The sequence below is a fragment of the Hyphopichia burtonii genome (genome assembly GCF_001661395.1).
Source record: "Hyphopichia burtonii NRRL Y-1933 unplaced genomic scaffold HYPBUscaffold_7, whole genome shotgun sequence".
Lineage (NCBI taxonomy): Eukaryota > Fungi > Ascomycota > Pichiomycetes > Serinales > Debaryomycetaceae > Hyphopichia > Hyphopichia burtonii.
This window is the reverse complement of record NW_017963734.1, coordinates 907,252-927,171: the sequence shown is the minus strand read 5'-3', so window position 1 is coordinate 927,171 and position 19,920 is coordinate 907,252. Positions and strand designations below refer to the sequence as shown.

Genomic DNA, 19,920 nt, shown 5'->3' with positions numbered 1-19,920 from the left:
TAGTATTTAGTTAGGGCAAAAACCTCCGTACATCTAGTATTTAGATTTATCGCTAGTAACCGTTTTTGTATAAATACTTTTACTACTTAATAATCTAGTAGGTATGATAAATAGTATACTTTCAATCTTAACAACAATAAATAAAGGATAATATAAATACCTAAATATAAGTAAAGATATATTCTAATAAGATAATAATTAAATTGACTATAAGTTTCGATATGTATATATGTAGAAGAAATAAGAGGTTCCAGTAAAACAGTATACTAATAATAATAATACTACTACTAAGTCTAGTGTAGTCTATTAACCGAATAGAAAGAGACTAGGTGTGCTAACACCAGGCACATTGGTTAGGGTAAAACCATCCGTACATCTGGTATCGGCTGGTCATTCGACATTTTTCATATGATTGCAGCTTAATACGAGTTCATCACAATTTAATGAAGAAAATATTTGAGATAAGCCAAAAAGTATGTAAGAATACCTGAAATAATGTAAGAATAAGCAAAATAACCTGTCAAAATCGTAAAAATTGAATAATACATGAACAATAAATATGTTCGAGGTGACAATGTGCATATTATTTCAACAAACAACCAATAGTTGTCAAAAATAGCCTTTTGCGGTAAGCCTATAACTTTTTTGGCTAAAAATATTCTTTGGAGCCCTTTTAAACTCCTATTAAGTGCCATTCAAGAATTAACCATTTGAAATCGACTATATAAAGCACCATTGACTGCCCAAGGACAACTACCTTAAGTTTTCAAATATGTTTTTTTTAATTATTCTACTTACGTGTTACTTCGGTAATGCTCTCTCGCTGAATATTCTTTATCAATACGACGGAGTGGGCGCAAAATACAGCGAGGGGCTCGCAAATGTTAATATTTCCAGCTTATGTGCTTTAGAATATTTAGGAATGGTTTGGCAAACAAGCGCTGATGATGTTTGGTTATCGATTGGGAATTATTCTGTTGTCAAATACAGACATCCAAGTTTATTGGAATTACCTCCTTGGTTCCAAGACACCCCATTGCCCAAGATTGGAGATCCAGAGACGCTAGATTCGTTGCTTTTGTCTTTAGAAGAATACGATCCGGATACTGATTATTGCGCTTTAATTCAGCAACTGAGATCTGATACCATACAAGCTATGGAAGAATTCGGACCGGTCGAGTTTTTGATGGTTAATAATTCGTTTGTGAAGGATGACAAGGTAGATGATTCATGAGTAAAGAGGGCACAGTGTAAATGGCCATAGATGTACTGGTGCTCGCAACTAAGAAGAGGGCCATTGTGTTTTCTTTGCCTTGGAGGTATGAAATGTGCTGGGAAGGGTACTCAGGAAGGCTACTCAGGAAGGCTGGGGCCCAGGACCACATCCTAATGTCAAAGAATCGTAGGTTTTTGGAGGTGTTTGCCCTAACTAAATATCATGGCACGATTGAAGACTTCAATGAGTCGCACTTTTGTATTTATGATTAGGCGTACGCGAACCACAACTTAGTGGTTGCAATCCCAAACAGTGTAGATATAAATTACTTGTTTTCATTCACTTCACTTCTACACCTAATTAACTAACTTAACTTTGATATAATCTTTTATCTTCACTATATATTGAATATTATTAATTATTCAAAACTATAATCAGTGAAGTCACATACTTAACCAATAGGAAATTGTCACTAAGTATTAAAGTCATAAGGAAACTGGCTTTCTCACTACCAATTTATATCCTACACGTACTTACCAATAATAAGTATTTAGTTAGGGCCAAAAACCTCCGCTAAAACCTCCGTGGTGAGTCGCTCGAAAACGACATCGACCAAATAAAGGTAAAGAATAAAATGCTCCATAGGAGATAAATCGTATTTGAATTGAATGAGTATAATAATCAAAATAGGTATAGCAAACCTAACGAAAGTTTGTAGCAGAATCATCTAGAATATGAAAACTTTGAAGAGAATCAGAAAAGAAAAGTAAGAATTGTATTTAAATTGTATACATATAGAAAACTTTGATATATTTTTGCAGGGCGCTATTTTTATTCAATTCAAATTTGATACCAATAAACAATGTTGTTCCTGTCAAAAAAAAAACCCAGCCTGTAGTGTTACTTTTTTGTTCCTGCCGTGCGTTTCTAGTGCTGATCTAATTTTTTGCAATTTTTGTCATCGTTTGAAAAAACTCGTAGAAATATTACCGACTTCCATAGCTCGACATAGGCCGTCTATAACGCGGAAAAACATACAAGCACAATTGTTTAGACTTATTTTATTCTTAAAGACAAGTTATATAGAAACCCCAAGTCACTCCCGCATGACTTGCTTACAAAGACCAGAAATCGGTCAAGTTACCACCAGCACCGTTAAAGGCTAGAAGATTTGGAGAATCACCATCAGTGATACCTTGAATGACACCTTTGGTGGCATATTTGATAACTTTGGATTTCAAAGATTTAGAATCAAGTAAACCATTTTCGCCAGTAGCATATTCTGAGTTGATATCTGGGTACAAAGATAAAAAGTAAGATAACAAACCGGCAACATGCGGTGAAGCCATCGAGGTACCAGATGAAAGAGCGGTATCAGACCGAACGTGAGTAGATAAGATATCAACACCAGGAGCAAAGATATCGACACAACGACCCCAGTTGGAGAAATAAGCCCTGTTATCAGCATTATCAGAAGCACCAACAGTGATTGGACCACTAGCTCTAGCTGGGGAGAATTCACAAGCATCAGAATCATCATTACCAGCAGCAACAGCGATATGCAACCCAGCTTCAGAACCAGCGTTAGTAGCCAGATCTAAAGCATCAGTGACACCACCACGCAAAGACATATTAACGGTAGAACCTTTATAGCCCTTTCTTTTAGTTTTAACTTTCTCCTTATGTTCATCAACTACAAACTCAATACCCTTGATAATATCTGAGGTAAAACCAGAACCTAAAGCATTCATCACTGAAACAGCAACCAATTCCACTTTTTTAGCAACACCATAAGTTTTGGATCCAATAATGCCCGCACAATGGGTACCATGGCCGTTGTCATCACTTTTGATATGAGGGAAAGGAACAGCTTCACCCCAAGAAGCACGACCTTCAAATTCAGAGTGTTCAACTTTGATACCGGTATCGAGAACGTAAGCAGTAACCCCTTCACCACCGTCATTATCATATAAATAGTCAGTAGAGGGAGAAAGTTCACGTTGACTCAATCTAGCTAAACCCCAAGTAGCGTCTTTTTGAGTATCAAACTCATCAATTTGCATGATAGCATCACGTTCAATAAACTTCACCAATGGATTTAATTGAATCAACTTAATTAATTCGTCATTAAAATAACCAAAATAACCCCCAAAAGATTCACCAATATTGAAAAACAGGAGTAAAAATGGAGTAGATTCAATATTCATATCGTTATACATATTCTTATGATGAGTACTAATCCATTGCTGGTGTTTTTCAACTTGAGCAGTACTTAAACCATCTTTGAACACAATGATATATCTATTAGGTACTATTCTATCGGCACTAACTTTACTCAAAATTGGAGCCATTTCCTCTTCTTTCAATACACCTTGATCGTATCCTTGCTTTAAAGGTTCAACCTTATGGATTTCTGGATGAGTAAGTAATTGGTCAAAACTTAAGAGAGTTTTCAAGTCAGGGATGACCAATCCCATAACCATACAAACATTAATTAAAACGGTGGCCACAATGATTCTAGCTTGCATTATAAATACTTAATCATAAAAAACGACTATTCAATCTGGTACCCTTTTTGCTTTCATTAAATAGGCCGGGGAGGATGCAGTGGTATCAGAGCATGTGCAGGCAATCTATAAATACCCAAATGAACGTTATCTATCAATTGCGTCATACTGTCTGCATTAACTGCTAGCTGAATGCAAAAGGGTTCCATAGGGCTTGAAGCTAGACCATAGGCCTTTTTTTAACCTCCAGTAGGTCATTCTGGTGGGGATGATGCTCTTGTGACTTTTCAATTTATAGGGGGTGTCACTAAAATATATTGCTCAACCAATGCCCTCTTTGATCATCACCAACAACTAATTCCTTGAGTTTACCAAATATTAATCCTACTTGTAATACAATTTAACCCCTTGGCTCTACTTTATCCCCTCCTCTATCCAATCTGTCTTTTTTTGCTTTTCTCAATGAATACAAATCTCCCAGTTTCGGATAATTTTAGAAACTATTCGAACTGATGTTTTGAGTTAGTGCTCTAATACTTAAGCTTTTCATATTAGAATTGATTTGATCCATTTTGATCATATGTGGTGTTACATTGATGGCCTTGAATGGAGCATCATCAACACGAACATCGTCTTAGACAAAGATTACAAACTAGAGACATACCGTTCTATCACTTAACATGAAAGATACCCATATCTACCGTCTCTTTAAGCTACTCATATTTATTCTCAATTTTGGATTTAGAAAAGGCTGTGTGTGTCACTAGTAAAACTTTCGATACGGATAAGCCTTCTGCGTCGTTAAAGTTTTCGCAACTTTTTGTATGTTTGTTTTGTATACTTGCAGCCTTCTTATATTATCCATGATGAGCCAGATGTGCTTAAGCGTGATTCCACTCTATATCTTTGAGACCTAACAGGATAAACATTTTGAGCTAAAAGATCTGTCGAAAAAGCTAAGTTTTAAAGTCGTTAAAATTCTGGTCATTCTCCAGCCAGAATTACCTTTCAAAATTGGCATCAGCGAACTTATTTGTAGATTAAGAAGTAGCTCATTGATGTTTTGTTGTTTCTAAAGGTAAGCTTATATCACCAAAAACAAAACCAACAGAACGCTTGAAGCAAACCTTATTTACTAAAACGTTTTTGTCGAGATTTACCCAACGGTCCAAGACTAACCCTTTCAAAAGGATTCAACAAGATTGGGAATGCTCATGGAGATTTCTTTTCTTGAGGGCATTAATCAAGTTGACTGAGAAGAGTTTCAAGCGAAAGTACAGTCGTTTATAGCATTTTGTTTCTCAGGTTAGCTTTTTTTAAAAAATGACTACAAAGTTGTTCTGAAGTAACAATTCGAGAATGCTTGCATAAATTGCATGCAAGAATTATTATAAGCAAAATAGAAAGAAACACATAGACCTAACTCAGCCTAGTCCTCGTAAAGTTCCTCTTCAAACAATATGAATAATAACTAAAAAAACTCTCTTATGAAGTACAATTCTGCTAAAAGGTTCAAAATCTCCGGACACCTAGTATCTATTATTGGTAAGTACGCCTAAATATATTTGTTAGTGAGAAAAATCAATTCCTTATTGACTTATACTTAGTGACAATTTCCTATGTGTTCAGTATGCAACCTCACTAGTTACTTTATTGTTTAGAATAATTAGCAATATTCAATATATGCTAAAGATAAAAGATCATATATTAAAGATAAGTTAGTTAGTTAAGTGTAGAAGAGAAGTGAATGAAAACAGGTAATTCATATCTACACTGTTTGGGATTGCAACTACTAAGTTGTAGTTCGCGTGCGCTAACCATATATACAAAAGTGCGACTTATTGAAGTCTTTAGTCGTGCCATGCACATATTTAGTTAGGCAAAAATTCCATTACATTACGCAGAATCGAACTGAATTTGGCCATTAATTATATTTGTTGGAACTAGATTCGTTCATCTCATTCACACCCAAGGAAATAAACTTAGCTATAATAATGCGTGAAACAATTGGTGCCTCACTTCTTTACTTGGTTGAACAAGGGGTGTCCGTGGAGATGGAAAATTATGACGAAATTATTGAATTTTTAATGGATGAGTGCTTAGATTGGGATCAAGATGAAGCTGAGGATTATTTGAACATACAAGATCAACCAGAGAGATTTTTAAAATATTTAAAGCAAAAACAAGCTGAAGCCTTGTCTTCTAATTTAAGTGCTCTTGAAATTTCGAAGGGTGCTCAAGATAAAGCTGAAACCAACTAGGTCACGATAATCAAGATGAACTAATCTGACTTCTTCATATTTCAAAACTTCTTTTCTCTCTTTGTATATAAGTTTTGCTTTGCAATAACCCGGCCACTGTCTTGCTTATTCTCTAGAGCTTTAATATTCTCTTATCTATTGACCTAAACTTCCAATATGCTTGCTTTTGGTTTCGCAGCTAAATCAAAGACTACTTCGCGTGGAACCTTATGCGTGCACACAAATCTCGGGCAAGTGTAGAGATATACGGAGCTTTATAAGTGAGTGTGACCAGTGTTCAAAATAAAGACAGCATTATCACAAAGGAAGACGAAAGTTATTTGTCGTAGGCTTGTTTTGCAAGCGAAGATACCATGGCAATGAGGAGGAATTAATGGGCGAACATAAATAAGCTCTTCTTACTCTTCGCATTATTTGACTACTTATTACTCGCTTCAACTCAAATATGCATCTCATATTAAATAATAAATAGTTCATGGAGTCGTAAAATCGGGAATTTGATTCTCCAGGTTGTTCTGTTATGTTACTATTTTACCTCCGTACATCAATAGAAATGTAACGAAATGAAGCTTGAAACAAGACATCGAATCTGATCACTTCTTTGAATACGTAATTTAACAAGCCAACCTCAACCTTTGTTAGTCCACAAGATTTAGCTGCATTTCTCGGTACTTGAAAAGAAATGACCATAAATTCGGGGAAACCCCAGGTAAAGAAGATTTTTCAGGAACTTTCGATTCTTGATAAATGTCTTCCTCTATTCATAATTTGTTCTATCATTCTAGGTATTCTCCTCTCCGTGTACGTGCCACAGTCAAGAAAAATCTTTCAAGGTGCTAGCGTACTTGATGTTTCCATCCCGGTGGTTATAGGGCTAATCATAATGATGATCCCACCTTTATGTAAAGTTGAATGGGAAACGTTCGGACAATTACAACAATACAAGAAATATCAGAAGTCAATATTAGTTTCATTGGTGCTTAACTGGTTGGTTTGCCCATTTCTTATGTATGGATTGGCATGGTTAACCCTTTTCGATGAGCCGGAGTTCAGAGTCGGTATGATCATGATTGGTATGGCAAGATGTGTCGCTATGGTACTTCTTTGGAACGAAATAGCCGGTGGTGATAATTCATTATGTGCTATCTTGGTAATTATCAATAGTTTATTACAAATTGTCTTGTATGCTCCATACCAGGTCTTATTCTGTTATGTTATGGGAGGTGTTCGTACACAGTCAAATGTAAGCTATGAACTAGTGGCTAGGAACGTGGGATTCTTCCTAGGTATTCCATTAGGATTAGGTTTTTTATTACGGTTTAGTTTCATGTATACCGTGGGTATCAAAAAATTTGAAAAAAACATCTTACCATTTATTTCGCCATGGTCCCTTATTGGTTTATTATATACAATCATTGTCATCTTTATTGAAAAAGGTGATGCTTTTATAAAAGAAATAAGATCGGCATTTAGATGCTTCGTGCCATTGATCATTTATTTTTTAGTGGCTTGGTTCGGTACTTTCTATCTTTACAGATGGTGGTCAACTACTAGCTTTGCATTGAAGCTCAACAACGAAAATGATGACGAAAGTGACGAAGAACTTACTGATTTACTCAAGTGTGGTTGTAAAGAAAAATCAATAAAAAATCCCCAAAAATGGGTTTTCGGTTGTGCTGCAAATTATAAAGAAACCATTACACAGACTTTTACTGCTGCTTCAAATAATTTTGAGTTAAGTTTAGCGGTCGCTATTTCTATTTATGGAACTGACAGTAAACAGGCCATCGCTGCTACTTTTGGCCCATTACTAGAAATCCCCATTTTAATCATTTTGGCTTTTGTAGCTAGACTATTTAGATATAAATACTTGTGGTCAGACGTAGACGAGGATGATATTGAATCTTCTGATGCTTAAGCCAGCTTAAACATATACCCGCTATTAGTAATAGTGATATTGTATAGACGTATAATACATTTTTAATTTATTAGTATTGCTTCCTTCAGGTACCCCCAAGGAGTATTTCGCTTCAGATAAAACGACATCAAGTTTAGATATTCGAAATATTAGTTAATTCAGTATTACAGCAGAAGTACCACCTCAAAGTTCTGCTTAAGGCTTTTCAGTAGGTCTATGGTTAATAGAATGTAATTGGAAAGTGGCATCACAGAAGTTCTATAATGAACTTAGTTGGTTATATTCCAAGTCTGACAATATTGATACTTAGCACATTGCGCATCTTTACATTTCGAATTTTGCAGCTCCGATTAAACTTTTTGCAACAGCTTCAAATGCTTTGAAGACATACCTAGACAAACCTCCAGGAGCTTCGCTTACCTACCTTTGAAGTTTCCGCTGCTCTTTCAAGCTATTTTATAGATTCAACTTTTGTTATGCATTGTTCGTTCTTCATTTTTAAAGAAAGACACCCATTCTACGATTTTAGTGACACTATTCCGAAAATAATGCATTATTTGTAAAGTATTCCGAAACTTTGAACTATTGAAAGCTTTAATATAGCAATTTCTTTCGCAACTGCTATACGTACGAAAACACTACAAGTACTCTAAGTTTTGTGTTTCTAAATATGTTAATTATAGAATTCATGTTAATGGTGAAAAACAGTTCACCATTTGAAGCAGTGCTTTCTTTTTCAGTCTCTGTTAAATCAATAAATTTGGTTACTAGGTTCGATGACCTTTCTATTACCACTGTCGTTAGGACCACTGGTAAGACCAATATCGGTAAAGTTAACTCCAGCAATACTATTGTGGTTAATTTCACCATTCCAACAATATTCCTCGAAGCATTCTTTACATTGGTCCGATTGTTCAATTCCTTGTCTTTCTTGTTCTCTTCTAATGATAGCACATGCAACACAAGTTGGCCAATCAGAATCTAAGGTACCATTCAATCTTGTTGCTGTTTCGTAACCATTTTGAATCATACCTCTTTTTTCCCATTCTTGAAAATTCAACTTCATAACTGTTGTATTAGACCAGAAGGAAAATGGTCTATTGGCAAGATAAATAACAAGAGGTACATCGTGACCTTTTTCACTTATGGATGTCAAGTTTTTTGCGTCACAGCCAAAGAAAGCGGGTTTAGCAGTCATATTTAAATTAAGTAAGGTTTGTTGATCAGGAACGTAAGGAAATTTTCCAGTTCCTTGTTTTGAAAATTGCCTTTCAAAAGTATTGATCAAAGTGGTACCATTTGGCCAGCCTTCAGGTCTATCTTGTCCATTGTCAAGTCCAAAAACAACGTCAACTCCTCGAGATGGTTGAATTAAAGGATGGAAAGGAATACTTTCACCGTCTTCACCACCATCAGCCATGAATAAAGTTTCATTTTTAACGATATCTTCAGCATACCCAAGATGACTATTGTAAAATGGGTTAGGTTCAAGAAATGCGTACTGTGTTTCCTTGTCGTAAGCATATTTGAATAGACTCTTTGCTGTTTCTCTAACTGATTCAGGAATTGCTGTAAGATTTAAATTATCGAGGAAATCATGATACAAATTGTAAAGAGAAGAAGAGGTACCCATTAAATAACCAGCATTGTCAAAACCTGCGACACAAGTACCATTATCGACACCATCATCGAGCTCTGTACCTAAGTACTTAATAGGAGTAAATTGCCTCAAAGAAGGGTCCCAGGAACCAAATTCAAACGGATTCACCTCTAAAACAGTGGCATTTTTACCGACAATGAAAGAATTTGGCTCTCTATTGATGATGAGTGAAAATGGCATTGGCATCTCATGATTTTTAAATACATCAAAGTTTTGTAAATCAGAAAAACACATCGATACACCATGATCCTTCATTTTCGCAAAAGCTGTGTAACTTGTGACTCTTCCCCAAGTATCAGATGTAGTGACAGGGAAGCCAGCCTTTTCCTTATCATCTAGATCTTGGCGAATGGTCTTATAGTACTCTGCCGTATAGTTCAGATCCCACTGAGGATTTAAAGCAGAAGACTCTAAGTTCCAAATCTCCCCTTCATCAAGAATTTGTTGAATTGAAGTGAAATTATTCATTGCAAGAGTTCCTGTCAACCAATTACCTCCACTTAACCCAGAAAGGTAAGTAGCAGATTGAAGAATACCAGCTAAACCCGAGTCACCTCTAGTTCTATCATCAAATGCAGCCAACTGACCTGCACTTACTAAGGCTGCACGCCAACCACCTCCACTAACTCCAATAGCTAATCTTATGGGTCTGCTAGCATTCTCAACAAAATTAGAGGCATCGAAATTTTCTAACTTTGATTCCAAGAACTTAATTAAGTTTGCATTAGTTACCCTATCACGTCCTTCCAACCATGTTTTTTCTTCTTCAGATATACCATTAGCGGCCCGAATTAATGTCTTGTTTGGACATGAAACAATTCCTGGTGCCAATGAGCCTGTAGGGGACCAGGAAATAACACTTGAAATAATTGATAAAAGTAGTAAAAATGAAACTGATCTCATTCTTGCTTTATTTTAAGAGCTTCGAGAGACGAATGACTTAACTCTTGTATATATACCTTTTTGATACTTTACGAGATTGTCATAGCAAATCTTTGACCTAATAGATGCAATACTATCTCAAAGTTGGTATACAATAGGTATTTTAGTTCAACTAGCTGATGAACTACGAAAAATAATCAGACTAAGATAATCAATAATATCCGTTAGGAATCTGGTCTCGATCACGTCTTAGTAGTCATGACAATACTCAGAGAATAATAAAGTTTTGAAGTTCAATTTGTCACAAAAATTTTAACTCACAACTTTTTCAAATCCAAACGAAAGACTTATTAATAGTCTTTTGTTCATTCAACAAATAAACTCGTGCATTATGCATGCTGTAAGATCCATAGGATTTAAGTAGTTACGATACTTATGACAGCAGCTTCGTGAGAATGACATTTCCCCTTTTCAAGAAATAAAAATTATTTCGTACTATATAACAAACCAAATCACCACCGTACGATTTATTTCCATGGAACAAGAGGACTTCGTCAAAATTGATTTTGAGATAGTTCCAATTGTTTATGAGTATACCAACCAAACAAAAGGCGGCAGTTGCTGAAATAGGGTTGAACCCAAAAGTAAATATAGTGCACGATTATCCAGTACCTCAAATAAAGGATGATGAGTTACTAGTTAGGTTGATTTGCAGTGGTATATGTCATAGCGATATATCCTGTTTGAAAGGCGAATGGGGTTTCTATTCAAGCTGCCAAGTTAGTGGGCACGAAGGAGTTGGAAAGATAGTCAAGCATGGGAAGCTAGTCAATCAAGAAGAAATTCCATTAGGATTAACAGTTGGGATTCCGCTCATTTACAATGAATGTGGATCATGCAAAGCGTGTATTCGGGGAGGAGAACAGTTTTGTAGAACTAATCCTTATTATGGTTCACAAATAGATGGAACTTGGAAAGAGTATTGTGTGATTAATAAAAATAATATTATCCCAATACCTCAAAATTTGAAATCCTTCAATGATTTAGTTAAAGCAACACCAATATTATGTGCTGGTGTAACGGTTTATAAAGCTTTAAAAACAGCTAATAAGAGAAAAGGTGACTGGATAGTGATTACAGCCGGTGGAGGAGGCCTAGGTACGTTGGCAATCCAATATGCAAAAGAAATGGGTTTCAGGATAATCGTTATTGATACTGGCAAAGAAAAAAAAGAGTTGACCTTAAGCTTAGGCTCAGATGCTTTTTTTGATTTCAAAGAAGATGATGTCGTGAAAGGGATAATGGAATTGACAGCCAAAAATGGAGCTGATGCATCAATAATGATTGCCCCTAATGAGCATTCCTATAATCAGGCTTTCGATTATCTTGCCCCAAAAGGAAGCTTGATCTCTGTAGGGATTACAGAAGCCAGCGCCAGAATATCTGTTTCACCTTTCAAATTGATTTCTTCTGGTATAAATATCACTGGAACTTTGGTGGGGTCTAAATTAGATCAAAAAGAAGCATTGGATTATTTATCAAGAGCGAGAATCGATCCCGTTACTCATATTGTAAAATTGGAGGAATTACAAAATGTAATTAATCAAATGATCGAAGGTAAAATCAAAGGTAGATTTGTTATTGATCTAAGATGATTCATATAGTCTTTTTAACCAGAAATTACAATAAGAATTTGTACTTATCGTACCATCAAGTAGTTTATCTAAGGATTCTAGCAAATGATGCTCTATTGGAATAATTTTAACAAGTAGTTTCAATGTTTTATAGCCAATTTGAAATTCTACGATATTCTCATGCTCTAAATAAGGTACAGATTGCTTATACCTATGTATAATTACACATGCAATCCAAACAGTGAGAGATGCTGTTCTAAAAGGGTATGAGAAGTTCCAATCTAAATAAGAAATCAAACGTTCTTGATTTTCTGGAAAATCATAAGTATAATAAAACCATAAATCTCTTATAATTCTTTGAGCTTCTAAAACAGAATTTAAGCTTCTGCCCCTTACAAGCTGATCCGAGTATAGCAACATAATAGTTTGAGCTCTCCAGCATTCGAGCTCTTTAAAATAAAAAATTCGACGATTATACAGATCAAAATCAGCAGAAGGAATTGACTTTAGATTTTCTAAATGATTTGACAAGTTATTGACAAAAGTTGCTAATGCATCAAATTCCTGACCAGGTCCTAACTTACTTACTTGATGAGCCAAAGAAAAAGCTTGAGCGAAATCAATTCTTGCATTGAACATTGTACCTCCCCAATTTCCATAATTTTCTATCGACAGAAGATCAATTGGTCGACTGACTTTTATATCACTGATATTCAATGGAGACTGTCTACCATGGAAACCAGCAAGCATGCAGGAAGAGCACCATAAACTCCAGAACAAAATTATATGATTGTCGCCTTCTCCTTCAAAAGGTTGAATATTTAGTCCTAATGATACTGCAATTTGTAAGGCATTAAAGCATAAAAACATTTGACCTTCCAAAGATAACATTAAAGTCATGAAATTTGCCATCAACACTAAGCCCAAAAAGCCATTTATAGAGGGGTTTTCTAGAATATCAGTTAAATAACTTTTAGCTTTTTGATAATGAGTAAAAGCATCAGATACAGTAATCTCATTTGGACGAATTTTTTGAGCTAATAAGTCACGTTTGGCTAATGTCAAAGCACCAAGACATAGAATAGTCGATAGAAGGAATATTGCATCCTTGGGTAAATCTTTTTTTTCACCATAATACATATGGTCAATATCAATTATATACTGTTTAACGATACCAGGTGGAGGATGGGTTTTATTTTGGAAAACCGACTCTATTAAGTCTATATGGGGAGATTGTTCGACCTTAACGGGATCAATTATAGGTGATGCGTCGTCGTCAAGGTATTTCAAAAATTGGTTTATATCAAAATCGGGCAAGAGAGAATGATTTATTGTATCTTCCTCTATCTCAAGACAATCTGAGTTCCAGTAGCCCATAAATTTGTCAAAATTGAAATCCACCGTGCTATTATCGGGTCTTAAATAGCTCTTTGGAAGCTCTGATGAAACAGGAATCTCTGTTTGAGCTTTTTCTGGCACATTGACTCTTTTTTTATTCTTCTGACTTGAGGATTTTTTATCTATTCGTTTGTCTTGTAAATAAATACAAGGTGTATTTTGTTTCTCACATCTTGAGCAGCTTGGTCTGCCACTGTCACAAGAAACCTTTTTCTTTTTGCATCTTAGACATGCCCAAGTCAATCGGGTCCTAGCATTACTCATCCTGTTAATCTAACGTTTAATAGTAAATGTTCTATGCTTGTTTTTTTTTTTTTCTACTTCTCATTGCGAGGTTAAAAGTACAATGCTGCAAAAATAATTTATCTATTAACTATTACTATGGTACATGAAAGTAAACAAAACTAAATACTCTATGTTCTAGATTTCTCCTGAAGGTTTTTAGCGATCAAGTTCCAGTCGCTTCTCAAAATGTGGAATACTTGTAATACACTCAAAACAAAAACACCCAAGACCAAGCCATACCATAACCCAAACACTTTCATATTTTGATGGAATGCAAACCAGTATCCGATTGGTAAAGCTATCAAGTAGTAGCAAACCAAGTTTATGATAGACCCTATGTTTTGGCGTCCTTGCCCTCTCAATATGCCTCCACAAATGACGTTAAAGGAATCAGCAAATTGATTAAAAGCTAAGTAAATAAGAAGCTTTGATGCTTTTTCTAATAGTTTTTCGTCTTGAGTGAAAAATCCGGCCAAGATATGACGACCAATTATAATGAAAAAAAAACTAGAACAACCAATTACTGAAGCTAGGATCAAAGCAATACGAATTAATATATCTGCTCCCCTAAAATCCCTACTACCAATGAAATGTCCAATACGGGTACTTATCAAGACAGAAACAGAAAAATTGACTTGGAATATTAACGATCCCATTGTAGAGCAAATGGACTGAGCAGCCAAGGCAGTAGTACCAAAAGAAGCAGCAAAAAAATTAAGGGCTTGGAAGGCCAAATATTCAGCTTCAACCATTATAATTCCTGGAATGGCTAATTTCATTAGTGGGAACCAATTTGAAAAACAAATTTTTAAAGAAAACCCACCCCAACATTGCTTACCATCTTTGAAAATCACGTAAAGTAAAGTGAATATAGGTAACGACCAATACAGGATTACAACCACGATTGGAATACCAAGAAAGCCAATACTAGTCTTTGGGTTCCATACTAAAAAGTAATTCCCAATTAGATTAACAACCACAACAAATGATAAAATGTAAGTGATAGAATGGACTATACGTTGGCAAAGTAAAAATCTTTTCCCAGCTTCAAACAATAAGAGACCCGGGGCACCAAAGGTAATTATACGAAGATAGCTTTGACATCTATACACCAACTCAGTGTCGGAAATAATCTTAGATAACAAAAAGCCAGAATTGATCCAAACACAAGACAAAGGAACGGTTAAACAAAGCATTAAACATGCACATTTCTGGAAATAATTACCAACATCGTGATATTTTTTTTGTCCATAAGCTCTAGAACAAAAAGCATCTAGAGAAGTAGCAACTCCCTGATAAATTGCATTCCCGGTGACATTGAATGTGGACACAGCCAATTGAACCGCAGCCAATTGAGATGGACCAAGTCTACCAGCAGAATAAATAGCCATCACCGAAATAAAATACTGAAGGAAAAACGATATTGAAAGAATCCCCGATGAGCAAATCACCAATTTGAGTTCTTGAACAAACCCAAGACGGTCAGATTCCACCTCTTCATTGATCGAGCGGTAGTCATGCTCCCTGACTCCAGTAAGCACCGATTCCTCGCTATTCATCTTTAAAGAAATTGACTAATACCTTCATCAACAGGAAAATCATCGACTTAAATGTTTGATTCTTAGCGGTTTGAAATTTTTCCGCTCTGCGCACGGAATTTTCCCGTATTACACTTATTCGTTTAGCGTGTTACTCATATTCATTTAGTCATAGTCATATTTCTACAGCCATTTAGTCATACTTATACAGTCGTATTTATTCAGTCATACTCATTCAGTCCAATCGATATACCTCTATTTATATAGCCATATTCATATAGACATACGTGGATTCAAGAGTCAATTATATGATCAAGTTTTTATAATGATGCACGAGCGTTATTATGCCTTCGTAATTCGTCCCATTTTCGATGCTTCTGCGTTATCAGCTGAAGAGCTTTGACAGCTTCTTCAGGTTACTGCTCTCACGGGCATCCATGTAACATGTGCGTATTGAAGCAGACTTATGGGATTTGACTCATAGTTGTGCCCAACACCGAAGGTTGCGGTGATAGCGGTGATAGTCTCGGATTTTCCCTCATGGTTAACGGTTTATCAATTTTTTCAGCCATTCGATGAACGTATATAAATATATATATATATATATATATAAATGTGCAAAACAGCAAAAAACTTCATTCATTAACAATACTCTGTAAATGTCAATCTCTGAAAAACAGACTCTGCTGCTAAAGCAGAAAAGACTATTTTCCTTTCTTGCTCCAAAAACTATACCTCCAATACCTTCAGAAGATGAAAGAATCGTATTTCCACAGAAAAACTCTAACTTTGTCAAAAGGGCTTTCTTCTGGTGGCTTAATCCAATCCTCAAGGTTGGTTACCTTAGAACTTTGCAACCAGAGGATCTTTACATTCTTACGGATGATCTCACCGTCCAGAATATGTATGAAAAGTTTCTCCATCATTATCATGCAAAGTCGAGGTTTTCTTCACGAAATCATCTCCTATATTGCTTAGTTAAGACATTTTGGTTGGATTTTAGTCTCTCTTGCCTATACTTTGCCATTTTCTGTATAAGTTTAACCCTCAATCCCCTTCTTTCCAGGCATCTTATAAACTTTGTCGAGAACAAGTCTAATGATAGTGGGAAAGGAGTTGGTTATGCAATTGGTAATACTGCTATTATATTTATGGCCGGGTTTTTCCAAAATCATGGTTTTCAAAAAGGAATGATGGTTGGTGCCCGTTCAAAAGCCGTATTAACTAAAGTAGCTATTGAAAAATCTTTTAAATTGAATAATGCCTCTAAACATTCTTATCCTACCAGTAAAGTTATTTCAATGTTAGGTGGTGATATGTCTCGTATAGACCAGTGCTTTGGCTATGTTTGTATTTTAATAGCTTTCCCTTTCCCGATTATTATTGCAATTGTTTTATTGATTGTTAACATTGGTATATCAGGGTTTATCGGAGTGATTCTTGTCTTCATCTTCATCGCAGTATTAACTTTCACCACCAAAAGATTAATGAAGCTTAGAAGTAAAATCAATGTTTTCACGGATGAAAGACTTCAATACATTCAAGAAGCCTTACAAAACTTAAGATTGATCAAGTTCTTTTCTTGGGAAAGCCCTTATTTCGAAAAACTCAAGTCAGTAAGGAACTCAGAAATGGATGTAATATTGAGATTACAAGCCCTTAGAAACATATTAATGGCGACCTCAATGTCATTTACCAACGTATCGTCTATGGTTTCATTCCTTGTTTTATATGCCTTGAACGGAACTAAAAACCCTGGATCAATATTCGCTTCATTATCATTGTTCAACGTGCTTTCTCAACAAGTATATGTTTTACCTCAGGTATCTGCTTTGGCTGTTGATGCTTATGTATCTGCTGGTAGAATCAGTGATTTTTTGACCGCTGGAGAAAATGACCAAAAGCCTACCAATAATGTATCTCCTTTTGCAATTGACATACATGCTGACTTTGAGTGGCCCAATTTTGATGGTAAGAAACCTAGTGGCCTCAAAAATATAGATTTGTCAATCAAACCAGGTGAATTTGTGGTAATCACAGGATCGGTAGGTACAGGTAAATCATCCTTACTTCGAGCTATAGCTGGTATGATGCCTCGTACGAAAGGATCGTTAAATGTCTACGGAACTGTAGCCTGCTTCAATACTCCTTGGATTCAAAATGATACTATTAAGAATAATATCTTATTTGGGTCAGAATATGATCCAGAAAAGTTTCGGGATGTTATAAACAATTGTTGTCTTGATGTCGACTTACATGAGCTCCCTGCGGCTGAACTAACTGAGCTTGGTGAATTTGGTGTTACTTTGTCAGGCGGTCAAAAGGCAAGAATTAACCTAGCAAGAGCAGTATACTCGGATCGTGATATTATATTATTAGATGATGTTTTAAGTGCAGTAGATGCAAAAGTTGGTAAGCAGATCATGCAAAATTGTATTTTGAATTATTTGAAAGGTAAAACAAGAATATTAGCTACTCATCAGGTGTCCTTAATTGGAGCTGCCGATAGGGTTATCTACTTTACCGATAAAGGGACTGTTGATGTTGGTACTCTCAAAGAGCTAGAAGAAAGGAATGTGACATTTAAGGCTTCTATGGCAGAAGTACAATTTGATGAAAAACCTGATGAACCAATTACAAAAGAGGCAACTTCAAAAGGTGAATTAATAATAAAGGAGGAAAAGGCAGTGAATGAACTCAAGGCTGAAGTCTATAAAAGTTATATCAAATACGGATCAGGGTCTTTCACCGTACCGGGTTGGGTTTTATTTTATTTGATGACTACGGCTTTGACCACATTCTGCTCTTTATTCTCAAATGTATGGTTATCATTTTGGATCGAAGATAAGTTTAAACAGCCAAATCGTGTTTATATAGGTTTATACGTTGCTTTTTCGCTTTTAACTGTTGTTTTCCTTATTAACGAACTTCTCAGTATCGTTTATTTGTCTAATACTTCTTCAAGGACTTTACACATAAAAGCTTTGCAAAAAGTCTTACATGCACCTTTATCTTATATGGATACCACTCCAACTGGTAGAATTTTGAACCGATTCTCCAGGGATTCAGAGGTATTAGATAATGAAATTAGCAATCAATTGAGAATTGCAAGTTATACCTTATCGACTATTATTGGTGTGATTATTCTATGTATCATTTATCTTCCTTGGTTTGCTATCTGTGTTCCAGTTTTGGGGCTTTTCTTTGTTATGCTATTAAGTTTTTACCAAGCATCTTCTAGAGAAATCAAAAGAATAGATTCTGTCCAAAGATCATTTGTCTATTCGTCATTTGGTGAGATATTAAACGGTTTAGATATAATCAAAGCTTTTGATGCTAAAGATTTCTTTATGAACAAACTTGATCATGATATCAATAAAATGAACGAGGCATATTACCTTACCATAACTTTTCAAAGGTACCTAAGTATTAATTTGAGTATCATTTCAACTATCTTTACACTCATTATATCCCTTTTATGTGTTTTCAGAATATTTAACATAAGTGCAGCTTCAGTTGGTCTCTTGTTATCCTACACCTTACAAATCACCACCATGCTAAATCAATTGATGAGGTCAACAACACAAATTGAGAATGAAATGAACTCTGTGGAAAGGATGTGCCAGTTAGCCCTTCATCTTGAGCAAGAAGCTCCTTATGTTCTAAATGACCGAGAACCTCCGCCAGAATGGCCTTCTGAGGGTAGTTTTAAATTTGAAAACGTTTGTATGTCATACAGACCTGGGCTTCCCTTAGTTTTGAAGAATGTCAATGTAGACATCAAAGGAAATGAAAAAATAGGTATTTGTGGAAGAACAGGAGCTGGTAAATCATCCATCATGACAGCCATTTTCAGAATGTGTGAATTGGATAAAGGGAATATTACTTTGGATGGTATAAATATTAGTGAATTGGGTCTACATCAATTGAGATCTAAACTCACTATTATTCCCCAAGATCCGGTTCTATTCAAAGGAACTGTTCGGAGTAACCTAGATCCTTTTGGTCAAACCTCGGATGAGTCTATGTACCTAGCTTTAACTAAAGTTGGTCTATTGACTGAGAAACAAGTTGAAAACTTGAAAGCCAAAGATGATGTTGATACTAAGTTTGGGCTTGACCATATAGTTGAGCATGAGGGTATGAATTTTTCTTTAGGAGAAAAGCAGATGATTTCATTTGCCAGAGCTATAGTTCGGGATTCTAAAATTTTGATCCTAGACGAAGCAACATCATCAGTTGACTATGAAAACGATCGGAAAATACAGTTAAGTATTGCTAGAGACTTCGAAAATTGTACAATTTTGTGTATTGCTCATCGACTTCGTACTATTTTGTCGTATGATAAAATATTGGTTCTCGAAAAGGGTAGCATTTGTGAGTTCGACACCCCATGGAATTTATACCAAAAGAAAGGTATTTTTAGGCAGTTGTGTGATAAATCTGACATAGTAGAAGAAGATTTCAGTTGAGTACTACTAGAATGGAAATACCGAGATCCAGCTCACTTTTGCATCCATAGGCTGCAAAACATACGTATTTTTTTTTTCTGCATTGTCTATATATATAGAATAAAAAATGATGATCCCAATCCTCTGCTAAACTTGCTTGCTGAAATTAT

The 19,920-nt window shown here is 35.5% G+C and overlaps 8 protein-coding genes across 8 annotated transcripts; 4 read left to right on the top strand and 4 right to left on the bottom strand.

Annotated features, from left to right (window-relative positions):
- Nucleotides 1-772: 772 nt before the first annotated feature.
- Nucleotides 773-1,234, top strand: HYPBUDRAFT_150416 (uncharacterized protein; the record flags this gene model as incomplete). The annotated part of the gene is made up of 1 exon (XM_020220272.1): nucleotides 773-1,234. One exon carries the CDS (start codon nucleotides 773-775, stop codon nucleotides 1,232-1,234), a length of 462 nt encoding a protein of 153 aa, XP_020074864.1.
- Nucleotides 1,235-1,766: 532 nt separating this feature from the next.
- Nucleotides 1,767-3,567, bottom strand: HYPBUDRAFT_158599 (S8 family peptidase; the record flags this gene model as incomplete). The annotated part of the gene is made up of 3 exons (XM_020222387.1): nucleotides 1,767-1,811; nucleotides 2,104-2,149; nucleotides 2,336-3,567. 3 exons carry the CDS (start codon nucleotides 3,565-3,567, stop codon nucleotides 1,767-1,769), a joined length of 1,323 nt encoding a protein of 440 aa, XP_020074863.1.
- Nucleotides 3,568-6,666: 3,099 nt separating this feature from the next.
- ARR3 (Arr3p) lies at nucleotides 6,667-7,902 on the top strand (the record flags this gene model as incomplete). Its single annotated transcript, XM_020218937.1, has 1 exon — nucleotides 6,667-7,902. The coding sequence occupies one exon, from the start codon at nucleotides 6,667-6,669 to the stop codon at nucleotides 7,900-7,902; it is 1,236 nt and encodes a 411-aa protein (XP_020074862.1).
- A 654-nt stretch (nucleotides 7,903-8,556) lies between these two features.
- HYPBUDRAFT_153931 (lysophospholipase) lies at nucleotides 8,557-10,646 on the bottom strand (the record flags this gene model as incomplete). Its single annotated transcript, XM_020221810.1, has 1 exon — nucleotides 8,557-10,646. A coding segment is annotated over exon 1 (1,424 nt), but the record flags the coding sequence as incomplete, so codon positions are not given.
- A 156-nt stretch (nucleotides 10,647-10,802) lies between these two features.
- On the top strand, nucleotides 10,803-12,113 carry HYPBUDRAFT_13204 (zinc-dependent alcohol dehydrogenase). The gene has a single exon (XM_020219468.1). It carries the CDS (start codon nucleotides 11,032-11,034, stop codon nucleotides 12,097-12,099), a length of 1,068 nt encoding a protein of 355 aa, XP_020074860.1. The 5' UTR covers nucleotides 10,803-11,031; the 3' UTR covers nucleotides 12,100-12,113.
- Nucleotides 12,114-12,167: 54 nt separating this feature from the next.
- Nucleotides 12,168-13,740, bottom strand: HYPBUDRAFT_7952 (uncharacterized protein; the record flags this gene model as incomplete). The annotated part of the gene is made up of 2 exons (XM_020223704.1): nucleotides 12,168-12,176; nucleotides 12,250-13,740. The coding sequence occupies 2 exons, from the start codon at nucleotides 13,738-13,740 to the stop codon at nucleotides 12,168-12,170; spliced, it is 1,500 nt and encodes a 499-aa protein (XP_020074859.1).
- A 119-nt stretch (nucleotides 13,741-13,859) lies between these two features.
- On the bottom strand, nucleotides 13,860-15,336 carry HYPBUDRAFT_128959 (MATE family efflux transporter). The gene has a single exon (XM_020219401.1). It carries the CDS (start codon nucleotides 15,318-15,320, stop codon nucleotides 13,890-13,892), a length of 1,431 nt encoding a protein of 476 aa, XP_020074858.1. The 5' UTR covers nucleotides 15,321-15,336; the 3' UTR covers nucleotides 13,860-13,889.
- A 622-nt stretch (nucleotides 15,337-15,958) lies between these two features.
- On the top strand, nucleotides 15,959-19,872 carry HYPBUDRAFT_143819 (uncharacterized protein; the record flags this gene model as incomplete). Its single annotated transcript, XM_020219865.1, has 1 exon — nucleotides 15,959-19,872. The coding sequence occupies one exon, from the start codon at nucleotides 15,959-15,961 to the stop codon at nucleotides 19,769-19,771; it is 3,813 nt and encodes a 1,270-aa protein (XP_020074857.1). The 3' UTR covers nucleotides 19,772-19,872.
- Between the last annotated feature and the right edge of the window lie 48 nt (nucleotides 19,873-19,920).

Coding starts and splice junctions, on each gene's coding strand:
- HYPBUDRAFT_13204 (XM_020219468.1), top strand. CDS start 11,032: ATGAGTATACCAACCAAACAAAAGGCGGCAGTTGCTGAAATAGGGTTG.
- HYPBUDRAFT_128959 (XM_020219401.1), bottom strand. CDS start 15,320: ATGAATAGCGAGGAATCGGTGCTTACTGGAGTCAGGGAGCATGACTAC.